Below are 17,501 nucleotides of genomic sequence, written 5' to 3'. Positions count from 1 at the left end.
GTACGGAACTCCTCTCAGAATGAGAACTTATATTCCCTCACGCCGTCAATGTGCGGATTGCTTGACTTTCACACTCCCTTGAGAACATTATGATGACTCTACTGTTAGGCATGCAGATTTCCTCACGATTTTCCGATGTGTGATGTTGCAACTTATATTTGATTGCCTGAATTGAAAACCCACATAACTTCAAAAAGTTAAAGGTGCGTGCCGGGGATTCGAACTGAGTCCTCCCGATAGGGAAAACGAAGGCTCACCCACTGGTCTATCGCCGCTCGTTCTTTATTTAAGGTTTGATATTTCATATCGAATCATGTCGCACCTTAAATTTGAATTGCAGATGCTAGAACATGTTAGTCTAATGTTAGTATCTGGTAGAAGATAAAACGTACTCAATATGTCAAAGCATGCGCGGAGCTTATATCCAATTTATAGTCCTGTTGAATATAGTTTTCTCATGCTCATCCTAGGCTAAGCGCCCACCTCACAATTGTTACGCTTAGAATTCCAATACTTCCCAGGTCATGCAAGGAAGGAACCAAAAAAAAAGCTTTACTTCTTTCCACGTACGCTACTAACCACCGCTACTCTTCCACAGCCTTGAGCCGTTTGTGACCAGTGCCTGTGACAATTGAGCCTCTTAGAAAGATATAAAGTCTTTATTGCACATACAGAAAATAAAACAAATTGAACAAGACAAAAGGTAAATAAATATATATGCGCAAAGGCGGCCTTATCGCTTGAAGCGATCTCCTCCAAACAACCTTGACGGCCGACTGGCGCAGTGGGCAGCGACCCTGCTTTCTGAGTCCAAGGCCGTGGGTTCGATTCCCACAACTGGAAAATGTTTGTGTGATGAGCATTAAGTGTTTTTCAGTGTCTGGGTGTTTATATGTATTTTCTAAGTATTTATGTATATATAATTCATAAAAATATTCATCAGTCATCTTAGTACCCGTGTGTATTGTCGTAGTATATTTATTTATTATTTATAAAATAAAAACCAAAAAAAAAAAAAAAAACCTTTGGTTGATTGGGAATGTTTAGTACGGAAAACGGGATACTCTTATTTAATGCACACTACTAGTTTTATCAGTAATTTTAAGTTCCATTTAGTTTTCGTTCTTGTGTTTTAATTACCTTAATTATATTTTTTTTTTTGTTATTTTTACTAACACAATATAAATGACTGAAGATGGCGCGAAGGATTTTGTACCGCGCGCGAGGGCAAGCCAGACAGCCAGCTTAATGTAATAGGATTGATCATCATCATCACCATATCAACCCATTAACGGCCCACTACAGGGCCTTAATCACTTCTGGAATTTAGGAGGAGTCTCCTCCTAAAATGAGAAGTAGTTAAGGCCGTAGTCCACCACGCTGGCCCAGTGCGGATTTGTGGACAGTACCCACCTTTGAGAACATTATGGAGAACTCTCAGGTATGCAGGTTTCCTTACGACCTTCGTCGTTTAGAAGGCAGGAGGGGTTTTTAGTCAGTAGGAGTCCGGCACTATCCATAGGGATGTCCATGAGGATTTTCCCCTCCTAATTATAAAAAAAAGGTTTCCTCACGACCTTCATCGTTGAAGCAAGTGAATCGAACCCCCTGAAAGTGGAGTCGAAGTCAGGTGATATATATATACATATACAAGTAAATGTAAGAGTAATTATAATATGCCGACGGAGGACATTTGTAAGCTATACTAAATAACCTGAGAGTTAACTTGAGCTCCGCGGTGGCCTCTTTGGCTATTCAATAAGTTTGTAAGAATACTCGTAAAACTGTTACTAGTTTTGCTATAAGATGTATACTTATAGGTAGGGTGAAATAAACTTTTTCTTTAAATCCATTCTAATACTGTAAATGCGCAAGTGTGTTCGTTGGTTTGATCTTCTTTCACGCAGCAACAGAATCTTTTTGTTACGAGAATGATATTTATTCAACACAAATTTAGTACTTAGTTTGTTCTTGAAGGTTGCCTAGAAGATAGCTGTGCCTATTATAATATAACCTAATCCCGTTATATAATAGGTGGTAGGAGAAACTGATGCCAGTTGAGTATTTCGGATACGGATACGGTTATATTTATATAACTAAATTACAATGTAATTTCAGTAGTACTTTTTGTGACATAGCTCTTTTTGTGACAATGCTTATTTCTGCCGCCAAGCAGCATTAATAAATGAATATACAAAGGCAATACACATATCACCATTTAGCCACAAAGTAAGCGTAGCTTGTGTTATGGATACTAAGATGGCTGATGAATATTTTTATGAATAATATACATATAAACACCCAGACACTGAAAAACATTCGTGTTCATCACACAAACATTTTAGTTGTGGGAATCGAACCCCACGGCCTTAGACCCAGAAAGCAGGGTTCTGCCCCTGCGCCTATCGGCCGTGTGGCATAGGCCGTCGGGCATTGCCGTGTTCTGATCTAAAGGATTTTTAAAATTCAAATTCAAAATTAATTTTTTTCAAGTAGGCCTAATATAAGCACTTTTGAAACGTCAACCGGTGGTAGAGTCACAACAAACGGACATACCGTTTGTTGTGACTCTACCACCGGTTCGGAAGGCAGATTCTACCGAGACGAAGCCGACTAGAAACTCAGTTCAGAGCAGTTGTTCTTTTCCAACATCGTTTTACAATTTAACAATCTTTGTTTCATCTTGTGTGAGGTGAAAACGGAGCGGCTTCTTTCCAGGCAACCTTGTCTTGTTGGTGTAATGACAGGAACATGAGGTTTACCACCTACCCCTAACGTAGCTTGTGGGACGTGTTATTTGCAAGCGAAGAGTATCTTGTTGATAGGCGATGCTTTTCAAATCACCATCAGGTGTGCCATCTGCTTAGTCAGTCAATTAGTATTAAAAAAACAATACCTAAATAAGAAATAAGAGACTGAAACGAAAAATTGTTGAAGACGTTAATGTCTACTAAGTAATTTCGTAATGAAAATTTATCTTCAGAAATGAGATCTTCGTAAGTATTCCTTAAATATCACCTACGTAACGGTACAGATCATCATGATGATTCCCGATTTTATTATAGGAAGATGCGGGTACAACTAAATCTAATTTATCAATAAAGCAAAAACAAAGTATTTAATAAAAATGTTTAACATTTATTTAACATAGCACATAAAGAAGGCAGTGTTGATTACATTATCTTTATAATTTTGGACAAATTAAAGTACATTATTTTTATTAATTATTATTATCTTTAATTATGTTATGTATAACCTATCAATTTCTCTACGTACATTTTATTGATTGTCTGAATTTAATTGTCAATATTACTATAATGGTATATCGATGTATAAAAATCGGAATCTATAGGAACTTACAACGTATATTTCGATAACTTCCTCTATATCTAACTAAATGCATTGATTTAATTGGCACATGGCCAAAAACGCGCCACTAAATCATACAAAATACTAAGTACATTTAGACAAAACTTTCGTTACTTTTAAAGTCGTATACAAATATATTTTTACTCTCTTGCACTGGCACACATACAAACCTGTTTTTATCACACCTTTCGCTAACGTCTAACGTTACAGAATATACATTATTAGTCTTAACATCTAAGTTTAATATTTGTATCTGTTTATTGTTCTCAGTTAAACTGACCGTTTCGTCGTCAGTGCAATTATTATGTACATCAACTTGAACGTCATTGCTACCATTTACAGTTCCAACTTTTATACTATTTTTACGTTTCATGCTAACCTTGTTGGTTGCATTAACCAAATCATCATTCAGTTCATTCAGTGCTACAATCATTTTCATGCTATTGCGTCTCGTGTTTTCCACACTTATAATTTCACCTATTTTAACCTGCTGCACTTTGGTGTCGAACACTTCTTTTACTTCTTTAATTTTCTTGCTGTCTCTGTTGAAGAAATATTTCTGTGAAGAAGCTCTATTGCTGTATCTTCTCCAGAAGGAGTCAGATGTGTTTTGACTGCTCGAAAACCCCGTTGACGTTGTAGTGTTGAAAGTATCTCTTCTTTGCATATTTTCTCTTAAATTTCTACCGCATCTCATTAACTTATTTATCCTTAACAACTTAACAAACCCTTCCCTAAACTTTGAAGACATCAAATTGTATAATATTGGATTAATGGCTGAATTTAAATACAACATTACTCTACAAAAATACAGCAATATATAATAACCATCTATACCTAACGAAAGTATTGTCTCCGGTGGGAACACGATGATCCACAAGGTCAAAGCTTTAAACGGGAGTAGGCATATGAAAAACGATAGTACTACGGTACCTAGCATTAAGATAACCTGCTTTCTGTATCTAACAACATTGCCGGCATTATTCGTGTTTTTACTATTTTGTGCTATTATTACAGGGTTCTCCATAAGGTTCTTGGCGATGACGCTGTAGAGGACGAGGAGTACTCCTAGGGGAATGATGAAGAAGATCGCTATGATGAGTATGAAGAACAGCGCAGACCAGAAGGTGTCGGCTTGCGTGAGGCAGACGGGTACTTCGGTGCCGTCGTGGTATCTCTCGTGGGTGTAAGTGGCGACACCCAAAATTGGACTGCAAAAGAAAAACAGTTATTATTTACAAAGTCAAAATTTGTGATCTTTCAGGTAATCCGAAATTTTACGTGGCTTCTTCAGGCGCCATTATTGTTCTGTATATAGAAGGAAAAGGTGACTGACTGCTCAGTAAAGCACAGCTTTAAAAATTGAACAAATAAGGCTTAAATTCAGCTTGTTCATCGTTAATATTACGTAGACGACCGCTAAGAAAGGTATTTGATAATTAGAGGATAAAGGGTTTGGAGTTTGTATGAAATTTTAACTTACCAATCAAAATCGAAGTGAGCCTAGCAGGAAAAACCTAGTTCATTATATTTTGATGCATGTATTTAAAATCATTGCCTATGTATCTAAGTCCGTCAAATTTAAACTGATTTCGACAATATTATTAACGTGAAAGTAAGTCTGTTTATTTCGAACCTTTTTAAAGCTCAATATGTGTCATATTTTAAAATCGGTGCGTGCACCAATTTAAAAATTTGACTCATCTTAGGCTTGTATCCTTTTTATCCTGGGAAAGTAAACCAGGATCATTATCGGCGAGATCAAATCAAAGAACGTTACCCATGTAAGGCTTTGCATAAAGATAGCTTACAGCCCGAATAGGCATTTATTTAGACTCTTTATTAGTACACATCAAGTTCAGAAAAAAAAGAAAAAACACTTGAAGAACGTAGGTATGAGTAGGATACAAAAGGCGGCCGTAGCGATAGGCATTGGATATTTTTAGCCTGGAAAACGAAACGAAAATTAATGAAGTCGCCGGATCATCTACTTTATTATAAATGATCAACAGACCAAATTTTTTTTTTAAATTCTGAATAGCTGGCACGTGTAAAAGCACTGACAGTAGGCGTTAAATAAAGTTCATTATACTAAGAGCACTGTTAATTTCGCTTATTTAAGAGATTCATATACACCAATATTCGAACCAAAGTGTGAGTTAGTGTACCTACCTAATATATAATAAGTGCAATATACTAGACTACATAAAATAAGTAATTCATTTTACAATAAACTACCAGTTGATATCTTGGAGATGTATCTTAAAATGTTCAAAGTTTGTATTAAAGCTAAAGACCTATTATAGAATTAAGGACTACGTCAACGATAAAAATGCTTGGGTGTAAATTATTGCTCTAATCAGGTTGCTTTTTTAAAACTTTTAAATGACAATGTAAGATGGTGATAACAAAAAAAAACAACCGGATAAGTTTATTGTGGGCTTCTTCTTAGACCAGGGCGCGTTTGGAACCTTTAGCTTTAGTTTTTAATTGACGCATCGAATGTAGTCATCGCCATCAACTCACTTCTATAAATAAATAAATAAATAAATAAATATACTCGACAATACACACATCGCAATCTAGTCCCAAAGTAAGCGTAGCTTCTATAATATGTCATGCGAGTATTTTACATGTAATGTACGCACGAAAGTGCCAAATATGTTGCCTATTTTAATAAAGAAATGTTTGTCTTTGACTTTGACTTTAATAATAAACTTTATGTCAATAGGATCTAACCTTACCCATAGGTCCCCGTCCTAGAACAGTCTGCATACCTGGTTGGAGGAAAAGGAAAATAAAAGCCCAATATTCTATTAAATCTTCACGATAAGCTATTCGAAGCAACATTCAAACTGTTTTATTACGTTTTCCTTTTACATCGATTGAATAAGCTCGTGTATGTAAAACAGAAGAAAAATCTGAATTACAAATAGCCCTACCTACCTAAAGTTCATTGGGAGTTAATGGAAATGATCTTTTAGCGAAGAGAAATCACTTACAGTATAGAGTTACGTCTTAAGATGTCAGAGGAGAGAAAACAATCTGTTGTTTGGGAAACCGGACTATCTGTTAAATTAAAGTCACGGAAAAAATATTTTTAAAAGACTTCTGAAACTATACTTTGCTCTTCCTATCTTTTATTTTAAACTAGCTAGCTGTTGACTGTGACTCTGTGACTTCGTCAGCACATTTTGTTTTTTTTTTTTAATAACGTAGGAACCCTTTAGTCTAACGACGTATCCTATGGCCGTCCTTAGGATGCAAACTGTATCTTTACGAAATTTAAACAACAAAGGCTTAGCGGTGAAGGCATAGGTTACAAATGCTCGCGGTACTTTTCCAAAATTCTTGCAAATAAATGATTATTAAAGAATATTGTATATAAAATTAATACTGTACAAATCACATATAAAATAGTAATATTGTTTCTTTAAAATATAAATATAACCTAAAATAAACTATTTAAAACTAAATCAAATCTAAAACGTCCTCGAAACCACCGCAGCGAGGCACAGTTCCTAAGATGCTGGCAGCATTGCCCCTTTGGATGGCCAAACTAATTCGTTGGCCAAGGTAACTGGATGGCCTGGATGTTTGATGCAGCTAGGGTACCCTACAAACACAAGTTGCATCCCACAGAAGTGACCTTCCAAGCCTCCAAGGTATGAGCGTCATACCATCAGGTCTCTTGCCATCGCTCCGCGCCAAACCAATAGGTTCTAATACTGCTGGTACGTGAGCGGTAGTAAGAGATCGTCGGATGATGCCGTTGATGGTGCTATGGCGAGAGAAGCGACCAGCGCTTCTTGAACAGGAGAGTCCATGGTGACCGTAGGTATCAATGCTGTCACCGCAGTGGCATCGATGAGGCTGAATTATAGAGGCGCCAAGCCTAAGACCAATCACCACCGACAGAGTTGTGTGGTCTAACATACTGCCCAGGTTAGCTGAAGGGAGAGCATGTAGCCAGTAGCCGGACTCCTTAGCAGAGAGAGCGAGAAGACGGGCACGGTCTCTTTTAGATGGCATTTGGTCTAAAAGTGTGTCAAAATTTTTTTTGCAAATAATGTCGTCCCACTATCTCTGTGAAGAAAAAGAAACCGGCTAAATACTGGGACTAAGAGCAGACCAACTATTTCTTGCCTCTGCCAAGTATGACACTTCTATGGAACCCAAAAAATTTGATATAATAATAAATATTATATTATAATAATATAACAGCTTTATTGGATTTTTTTTTTTTACTAAAACCATTACCATACCATACATACCACCATATAGCTACATGTGTGTAAAATTTCATGAAGACCGGTAAAACGGTTGACAACGATCATAAGTTACAAACAAACAAACAGCTACACTTTCGTATTTACATTAGGTATAGGTTTAGAGATTATGTAGATTTTTTAGTTATGTAAGTATTTTTGTATTTAAAATCTTCTCACACCCAGATCATAAAACAATAGAGAGGTTCAATAGGTTAAGTAGACGTCACTTTGCGGAAGTTCATGATTTAACGTTAACATAATGCTATGATACCAGCGGTTCCCCGCAGTTTCACCCACGTTAACCGCTCGTGTACTTAAATGGTAAATGTAAAGTCCCCTCCCGCAAAGTTGTGATCCCGTAATAACTAAATTTTAAATTATCTCCTAACCTATATATTATCTTAATAAAATGCAATAAAGGCCAATTTTTGTATACATAATATAGCCTTGATAAATTTTTTTTTATAAGAAATATAATGTCTAATAATGACGACTGAAAATAGCGGTTAATTCTTACTTATTTAAAAGAGATAGGTATACCGCTCCACGGACTTTTATTCTAGATCTACTAAATACCAATATTTTTGTAAGTAATTAGTCAGGCGTCATATGTGACGTAGTCCGCGTTTTTTTGGTTTTTCATAAATCCTATGTTTTTAAGCCAGGGTTTAATCTTTCTTCGTTCCAAATTTAAGCTAAATTGGTTAAGTAGCCCACCAATCTGCACTGGGCTAGCGAGGTGGACTACGGCCTTAACCCCCTTCTCATTCTGGGAGGAGACACGTGCCCTGTGGTGGGCCGGTAATCCTACTTATAGTATAAATGCGAAAGTTTTTATGGATGAATGTTTGTTACTCTTTCACGGAAAAACTACTGAACCAATTTGACTGAATTTTGGAATAGAGATAGATTATACCCTGAATTAACATATATGCTGTTAATACCGGGAAAATCTATGGGTGCCGCAGGATTCATGAAAAAGCCAAAAAACCGTGGATGAAATTGCAGGCAACAGCTGGTTGGTTGATATGATGATGATGTCAAAGTCAAAGTCGAAGTCAAATATTTCTTTATTCAAATAGGCACATAGATGACACTTTAGATGCGTTGATTCAATATAAAAAGTGACATAGCAGAGAGTAGTGATGGCGATAACTACAGTCGTAAACTTAAAACTAAAGCTACGAGGGTTCAAAACGTGCCCTGGTCTTAGAAGAAGCCCACAACGAACTTAGCCGGGTGTTCTTTTTGTTATCACCGTTTAACATAGTCATTTGAAAATATTTAAGAATCAACCTGGTTAGAGCAATAGTTCAAACCCAAGCTTTTTTACGTAATCCTTTAAAGGTACTATAATAAAACTTTTCTTCAAGCTTTCGCTCAATAAAAACTTTGAACTTTTTTTGAGACATCCCCAAGACCACAACCGATAAGTTATTGTAAATTGTATACAATTTTCTTTAAATGAATTGCTTATTTAGTATAGTTTATTATGATGGGTAATTAGGTTACCATCCATTCAAACTTACGCATCTATAACATTGGTATGAAAGATAGCAGAGAAACCCGTCCAGGGGAACCCTGATCTGCAGGATCCGTAGTCGAACATGCTAGCTACTGGACCACCGAGGCATTAAAAATAATAAAACAATGAATTAAACTGGATACAATGAACTGACCTACCTCGTTTACAATGTACTCGCAGTATTAATGCTTGGCTCCCGAGCTTTGCGTGGGATGCACGCTAAAAATACATCTGAGAAAATAAAACGGAGAACTACCTAATGTGAGTTGTGTGTTGTTACAGGTGACACTGTAAGTCTAGAATGAGTTTCTAATGTGGAATTTCTTTTTAAAACAATTATTTATCTACTAACTGATAGTTAATGCCAGCTGCCCGATCCACTAACTTTTCCAAAAAGTTGCCAACTCTTCGTCTTCATAAAATTCAAAATTCAAGAAACTCAGTAGTTGCTCTTTTCCAAAATCAACATTTACAATCACTTCTTGCGGGAGATGAGAGCGAGGCTGCTTCCAATCTACCTTGTCATCAAGAAATTCATCAAATGTATAGTGACCTCGCTGTATCAGATGTGTTTTTACACATTTTTGTAGTATGTATTGATAGGCCCGGAACTACCTTAGGAATCATGTTGTAAAAGCGTACATAAAAAATAAAAAACCGGCCATGTGCGAGCCGGCCTCCAGCATGAAAGGTTCCGTACCTTTATCTATAAAAACGACAAAGAAATCTTGTCTGATGTATGGAAGCCGCCTTAAGTATTTAGTTTTATTCTTTTTTAGGTATTTGTTATTAATAACAGCCAGTATACCAATGCGCACTTTGGTAGACTACGGCCTAAACCCTTCTCATTCTGAGAGGAGACGAACAGACAGACGACAGACAGACGGACAGACAGACAGGCGAACGGACTGCAGGGTCCTAGTAATAAGCTCCCGTTTTACCATTTGGATACGTTACCCTTAAACGCATTATTATTGCATATATTTGATAGCGAAAGTTGCCAACTCATCGCATATTTTGATTGGTGTATAGATGATCAAAGCTTAGCAACTCTATCTCAAGTGAAGCTGAAGTTAAAGCTTCAACTTCACTTTTGGGGGCCGACTTTAAACTCCCGCACCTCTAACTGTTCTAAGTTATGTGCGCAATTAAATATCACTTGTTTTAACTTTGAAAAAAACATTGTGAAGAAACCTGCATACGGATCAAAGGCATGGGAAGTCCACCAATCCGCATTTAGCCAGCGTGGTGGATTACGGCTTGTCCGATGTCATTAGTAAAAACATTCTATTGCGCATAACTGTTATCAAAGACCTTTTTACGCGACACGACGTATAGCTACTCTTACATGACAATGGTCTTAGCAATTATTCCTCTACGCGCTTGCCTTTATTTACGCCACGATTTGCGTCCTTCAATTTGAGCATTACTGTCCTTTATTTGAGTCTAGGTAAATAGGACAGTGGGGACTGTGCTTTGATTACTGTCAGCTACAAATTCAGAGAAATGTATCGATCACATTTTTGACACTATATTGACATTACGCTCCACGTTTTGGGTCTTATATGTTGGAAGTTATACTTCATTTGACGCGTTTAAAAAAATGAGTGAGAGTAAATTTTTACGATGCGCACGCACACCGTCACAAAAACCGACACCATGAAGTGAGCTATAGTCAACATTTTAGTTTTTCTAAAAAAGGTTTGACAGTTAAATAATTCAAACAATACCTTTTTTCTATTTTTAGTGTCGTTTTCTCTACAAACGTAGAATAAGAAGTAAGATAGAATTTATGAAAACATTTTTATCTTGTTACGAAAGAAATATAACTTCTAACGCATGTACATAAGTACACACACGTTTTTTTTAGTCCACTACAAGTTTACCCATGATTGCAATCTCACCTATGATGCAGTCTAAGATGATAGCGGGCTAATCTGTTAGGGAGTGTGGTAGTCATACCCCTAATCGGTTTATACGCGACATCGCACCGAAACACTTAATAGCTTAGCGGCACGTCTTTGTCGGTAGGGTGGTAGCTCCCACCAGATCAGACCGAACAAAATTCATAAATTATAAATTCTCAAAGTCCAGGTCCACTACCGGGAATCGAACCCGTTTCTTTCTGCTGTAATATTATATTTCTATTCTGCTGTAATGCAGTTGTCTGTCGGTGTACTTTTTACATGACACAACGTATACTCTTATATGGCAATGGCCATGGCAATTACGCCTATAGGTACTACGCGCTTGCGCATTATTCGCGCCACGATTTGTGTCTCATTGTTGTACCGCAGTTTATTGCGATTAAAGCGCTATTGAAATTGTAGGTATTATATCAAGTGAGCTTACAAATACTAGTGACATAATAAATCGTTGTCGTAAACAATAAAGTCGTGTAACAGAGGGCCAATCTAGGTTTAGCACGAAAACCATTTGTAATACGAAACTTTTGATGAGATGTAAACTTTATCTTTTGTGTTTATTTTAAGACATCAATTCTCCAGGTGTTCATAAGCCATTACCGGCCACATACAGGACACGGGTCTACCCTGATAATGAGAAGGGTTTATGTCGTAGTCCACCACGCTAGCTTAGTGCTATTTTGTGGACTCCACACCCCTTTGAGAACATTATGGAGAACTCTCAGGCATGCAGTTTCAGGATGTTTTCCTTCAATGTTAAAGCAAGTAGTAATTGAATTGCATAAAACGCACATAACTTAAAAAGTTAGAGGTGCGTGTTGGGATTCGAACTATGTCACCCATTAGTGAAGCTGAATACCTAACCACTAGGCTATAACCGCTTTCAGATGCTAGTAGTTCACAATAAAACTAAGTGTGTTTGTAACTGATATCTGAATGGTTGTTGTCAAGAAATCCGAGTTTTTTTTCGGTTTTTTTTATTCCCTTTTTATCTTGGTATAAAGTGTTTTTTGTCATTCATCGGAATGCACATACCTCCTTATTAATAAATATAATTTATTATAAGAAAGAAAGAAAAAAATCTTTTTAAACATTGCGCCACACAATTTTTCAATAATATATTAACGATACCACGTATGTTATGTGTGGCAAAACCTAGAAAAAAGGTGCCAGCTCAGCATTGTGCTGCATGCGCCAGTGGGAGCATACAGCGCTGATTTTCAGTTGGCACCTTGTACCAGGTGACACCACGGAAATGCGTAGCCGTCTACTGACCACATTTTAATATTTTCATTTAATAATAAACTAAGCAAAAGTTATATAAGTAACAAAAAACAATCGAAAAAAATACAAAAAAAAAATACATAATATTAGATACGTACATATATAGTATGGTTGTCTTTCCTTACGCCATTAGTAAGCACCCTATCAACTTGATTTTTAGGTATAGAGTTATTTAGAAGGAAGGGGAGTAACATAGGTTACTTTTTATCACAGGAAAATCCAAACCCCTTAGGAATTTGTAAGAAAACTAAACCAGACGATAAACGCGGGCAAAATTTTCTAGAAATTATTATTTTCTCGGAAAACATCTGAATGTACCTTATAGTAGTGAAAGTTCCATTATTTGCTCTCAATACGTGCATAAGCACAAAAAGTTTAATTGAACGTGGGTTGGAGAATAAATCTTCCGTTTTCTATGATCTGTTTACCAAACAAGCCTGCGTTAGAAATTACGTTAAAATTACGTTAACTTGTAATGGAATCCCACATTATAATGCTTAACGTATTAATGCCGGAATTAATCCAGCATCACAACACAGTGTCCCACTACTGGGTTCAGGCCTCCTCAATAATTGCAGACAGTTTTTTAAGTTAAGACCCAACACGATGTTCCAATTCGGTTTGGCGGGCTTTACAATTGCTACACTTGTTAACAACTGTGACCGAAAACTTAACCTGCTATTGTTGACTACGCAAAATTTCCGGGACAAATGATACCGAAAAATCTAAAACTTAAACAATTGGTCCGATCCGGTAACCAAACCCAAAACCTCGTGATCTGTAGTTGAACAGGCTAACCACTAAACTACCAAGGTATTCTCCAATAAAGACCACTGTACATCGCTGCACACTGGAGGTCGTCAAACCATCAAAATCTTATACAACACTGGTGCTAATACTGGTGCTAATACTGGTGTTTTTTAACTCCTTTGATGTTACGACTAAGTAAGTCGTAACATCAAAGGAGTTAAAAAACACCAGTATTAGCATAATGCGATTTTAAGTGCTTGCTTTTATATCATGACCGAGATGAAAGTTTGCTAAGCTACGTAAAACCGTCAGAATACCACAGAATCCAGGCTTCGAAAACATGTTTTTTCGTTGCGTTATAAATAAAACATATAGCCCAACGAAGTGGGAATTTTACATTGCTCAGAAAATTTGTTGAGTTATATGCTTGTATCATCGTCATTCCACCTATCCACACTGAGCCAAGATGGTGGACAACGACCTTAACCTCCTCTCATGATGGGAGAAGACACGTGCCCTTGTGTGGACCGGTGATGGGTTTATGTGATGATGATGATGATTAAACTGTTAAAAAATGTATTTATTTAATATAATTGTTTTATAAATATAACCTAAAATAAACTATTTAAAACTAAATAAAATCTAAAACGTCCTCGAAACCACCGCAGCGAGGCACAGTTCCTAAGATGCTGGCAGCATTGCCCCTTTGGATGGCCAAACTAATTCGTTGGCCAAGCTAACTGCGCGCTCTAGGATCACTGGAAGACTCGATAACCCTTTTCGATAATTCTTTGAAAAGGGCTCTTGCCTCCGGACCCCACGGTCCCAAAGTCTCTACTCCAAAAGGCACAAAAATTAAGCTGCTATCCAGGTTTTCATATTTACGCCTCTTGGCCTGCTCGGCACTGGTAGCAGCCGCACCTACCATTGACGAGGTGGCCTGGATGTGCGATGCAGCCAGGGTATCAACACAAGTTGCATCCCACAGAAGTGACCTTTTAAGCCTCCAAGGTATGAGCGTCATACCATCAGGTCTCTTGCCATCGCTCCGCGCCAAACCAATAGGTTCTAATACTGCTGGTACGTGAGCGGTAGCAAGAGATCGACAAGTGTAGCATATTGATGATGATTACCAATATCAATTCATTACCGACCCAATATAGAGCAAAGGTTAGCAGGGTCTCCCAGACTCCAAGGGACCACCATCTTAGCCAAGTGGTGACGGCCGACTGGCGCAGTGGGCAGCGACCCTGCTTTCTGAGTCCAAGGCCGTGGGTTCGATTCCCAAAACTGGAAAATGTTTGTGCTATGAGCATAAGTGTTTTTCAGTGTCTGGGTATTTTCTAAGTATTTATGTATATATAATTCATAAAAATATTCATCAGTCATCTTAGTACCCATAACACAAGCTACGCTTACTTTGGGGCTAGGTGGCGATGTATGTATTGTCGTAGTATATTTATTATTTATTAATATAATTTAAATAAAAAAAAAAAGTGTGGATGCCCTTCTGGCAATGGGTTGATAAGATAAATATCATCATTATTATCCGGCCCACTACAGAGCACGAGTCTCGTCTCAGAATGAGAAGGGATTGGGCTGTCGTCGACCACACTGGCCAAGTGCGAATCTGGAATTTTGTTTTGGGAACATTATAAAAAAACTCTCAGGCATGCAGGTTTCTTCACGATGTTTTCCTTGACCGCTAAAGCAAGTGATTTTGAATTGCATAAAATACACTGATTAGGTATGTGTATGAACGTTTCATAATTGCCAGTGATATGCCTACATGAATAAAAAATTTCTGAATTTGAATTTGCATTTAACTCCGAAAAGTTTGAGGTCTGAAGAAAGGAAAGCCGTAGTCTGAACCACTTGCATAACATAATTAATGTTAAAAACGCTGTTTCACGCAGCAACGGCGCAACGAATCGACGTACCTAACTGAGTTGTAAAAGCTGTCTGAGTAGTTTTCTATTACTTACCTGCTTTTTGTAAGCGAATTCAGACTAAATTCATTGCCAAGAAAGCTCATTAGAATCGCGAAAATGTCTTTTACAATACAACTTTGACTTTGAAATTTCTTTGGAAAGTGAATATTAATTGATGAGTTTAATCAAATAGTCTATAAATCAAAAGTTTTTTATGCCTGCCGCAAATGAATTTGAATTATACAAACTTTGTTGTATTGGCAAGGTCGCCAAATCTAGTAGAACTCACAGCTGAGTTCTCTTAGCTAAAGGACCTCACACACAAGACGATCCGTTGCTTGGTTCAATAGCAAAAGAAACGTGATACATTGCTTTATAAATTTTAATATCCTAACACTTAAAAACCCCAGCACGCTTCTGTCATCACCTACGAGTATATCACCATCAACATCATCATCTCAACCCATTACCTGCTCACTACAGGGCACGGGTCTCCTTTCCACGATGAGAAGGGTATAAGTCCACCACGCTGGCCCAGTGCGGATTGGCGGACTTCACACACCTTGAAGTATTATGGAAAACTCTCAAGTGTGTAGGATCCCTCACGATATTTTCCATGACCGTTGATTGCTACTTTAATTGCTTTAACGCACATAACCTAGAAAAGGTACGAGTACGTGCCGTATTCGAACTCCCCGAAATTGAAGTCGAAGTCCTACTCACTGGGCTATCACTGCTTTACGAGTATATACGGTGACTTTTTTCATCGTATTACAATTACCTAGTTAATCTGTCCAATGTTTTATTTTATTATTCAATGGTAAAAATATCAATAATACAAAAGTTAAAGTGCTAGTTTGCGAGCATTCTTTATCGAATGTCATCGCAGCGGTGCGGCTAAGGTATCATCTCAATGAGTTCACAAAATTATTGCTCATTGCGTTGGACTATTTACTTTTTTGGAACGAGATGTGGCTTCATGGAAACCGAAGTCTTTACTTATATACTAATAGTATAAATGCGAAAGTTTGTATAAATGTTTGTTACTCAATTACTCAATCAAGATGAATGGATATCGATGGACTGAAAATATAGATTATAGTCTGGAATAGCTCATACGCTACTTTTTCTCAGAATAGTGAACGTCAGAAATCAGTGATGCTGATTTAATTTTGTTTTTCCTAATGCAAGAGATCGATATGTTTTTCACCTAGTCGTAGTTCAGGGTTCAGAGAAAAACATAGGCATACTCATCAAAACTACGCAAAAGCAGTAGCGGGCAACAACTAGTTTAATATGTTTTAGGCATTTATAAAATTGTAGATCAGGCAAAATGAGATACGATACAAATCGAATTGTCGAGCGCAAGGAGATTGGCCATCATGCAGTATGCAGATGATATAAAATGAAGAAAATATAAGTACGAGTTATAAAAAACTTAAGGATAGGCATTGTAAGAGTTATAAAAAGCCTACCCTTAAGTATTAATAACTTGTGCTGGGGATTTTCTTCATTTTATAGCATCTGCATACCCTCTATGCACGCCACTGCCATCATGATATTCAATATTGCAAGATTTGTTGTGTTCTTCGATGTCGGCTTCGATATCGCTAATATTAACGATTTGAATAACGCTATCGATCCCTCATTTTGATCGATCTGATGGACTGAAGCAGCAGAAGGCCTGTGTGTGAGGGCCTTAAGATTTATTTAACCGCGACATCATCTTAAAAATTTAAATTGAATATCTAAACAATTCAATTGAAGTGTCTACTATCCCAACCAATATTAAAAATGCGTTTTTAATTTTTTTAATCCTTCTTTAACGCGCTAACTAATCATCATAATTTTTGGCATAGAGTTAGTTTAATGGCCAGAGATAAGTAACATAGGGTAGTTTTTATACCAGGCAAATATACGGTTCCCACGGTATTTGTAAAAAACCGTAATAAAGTCGGACGAAAAACTTGGGCAATGGCTTGTAACTCAACATTTTTAATCTACCTCTTGTTATTAAATATTCGAATTTTTAAGTTTCTAGTCTTTAATCCACATAATTAAGATAGAATTAAGAAACCGTGTACACGACTAATATTGATGCATCGTAAGCCATACCACTTTAGATCGGTTTCTCGATCAAACGGTTTGTCACTAAATACCCTTTAGCAGTTGACAGTAATTATTGTACTTCTAATTTTCTAAGCGTTCACTGTAAAATATGAAAATGGGAAAAAATTGTGGCCTAGCAACATTCCGCGTGTATAATACGACACGTGCGCGGGGCGTTTTTACTGTTTTTGGACACAATGCACTGCATACAATCATGTCTGAATGAGGAGGTTTTTATCATATTTTTAGAGATTTGTTTGTTGTTAACGAAACAAATCTTTCATCTTTACAATATTATATTAAGTAGCTAAGGTATACTAAGTAGTCTATACTACTT

The 17,501-nt window shown here is 37.0% G+C and overlaps 1 protein-coding gene across 1 annotated transcript in view; it reads right to left on the bottom strand.

The window, feature by feature from the left end:
- Window positions 1–3,346: 3,346 nt before the first annotated feature.
- The window catches only part of LOC120634369 (neuropeptide SIFamide receptor-like), a 113,295-nt gene continuing 99,140 nt past the window's right edge, over window positions 3,347–17,501 (bottom strand). Inside the window, exons 5-6 of the mRNA XM_039904885.1 lie at window positions 15,616–15,617; window positions 3,347–4,580 (exon numbers count right to left, since the gene is read on the bottom strand). Coding sequence (XP_039760819.1) covers window positions 3,464–4,580; window positions 15,616–15,617 — 1,119 coding nt within the window. The 3' untranslated portion in view covers window positions 3,347–3,463. The remainder of the gene's footprint in view (window positions 4,581–15,615; window positions 15,618–17,501) is intronic.

Source organism: Pararge aegeria, chromosome 23, assembly GCF_905163445.1.
Source record: "Pararge aegeria chromosome 23, ilParAegt1.1, whole genome shotgun sequence".
NCBI lineage: Eukaryota > Metazoa > Arthropoda > Insecta > Lepidoptera > Nymphalidae > Pararge > Pararge aegeria.
This window is presented reverse-complemented; position numbering and strand designations above follow the sequence as displayed.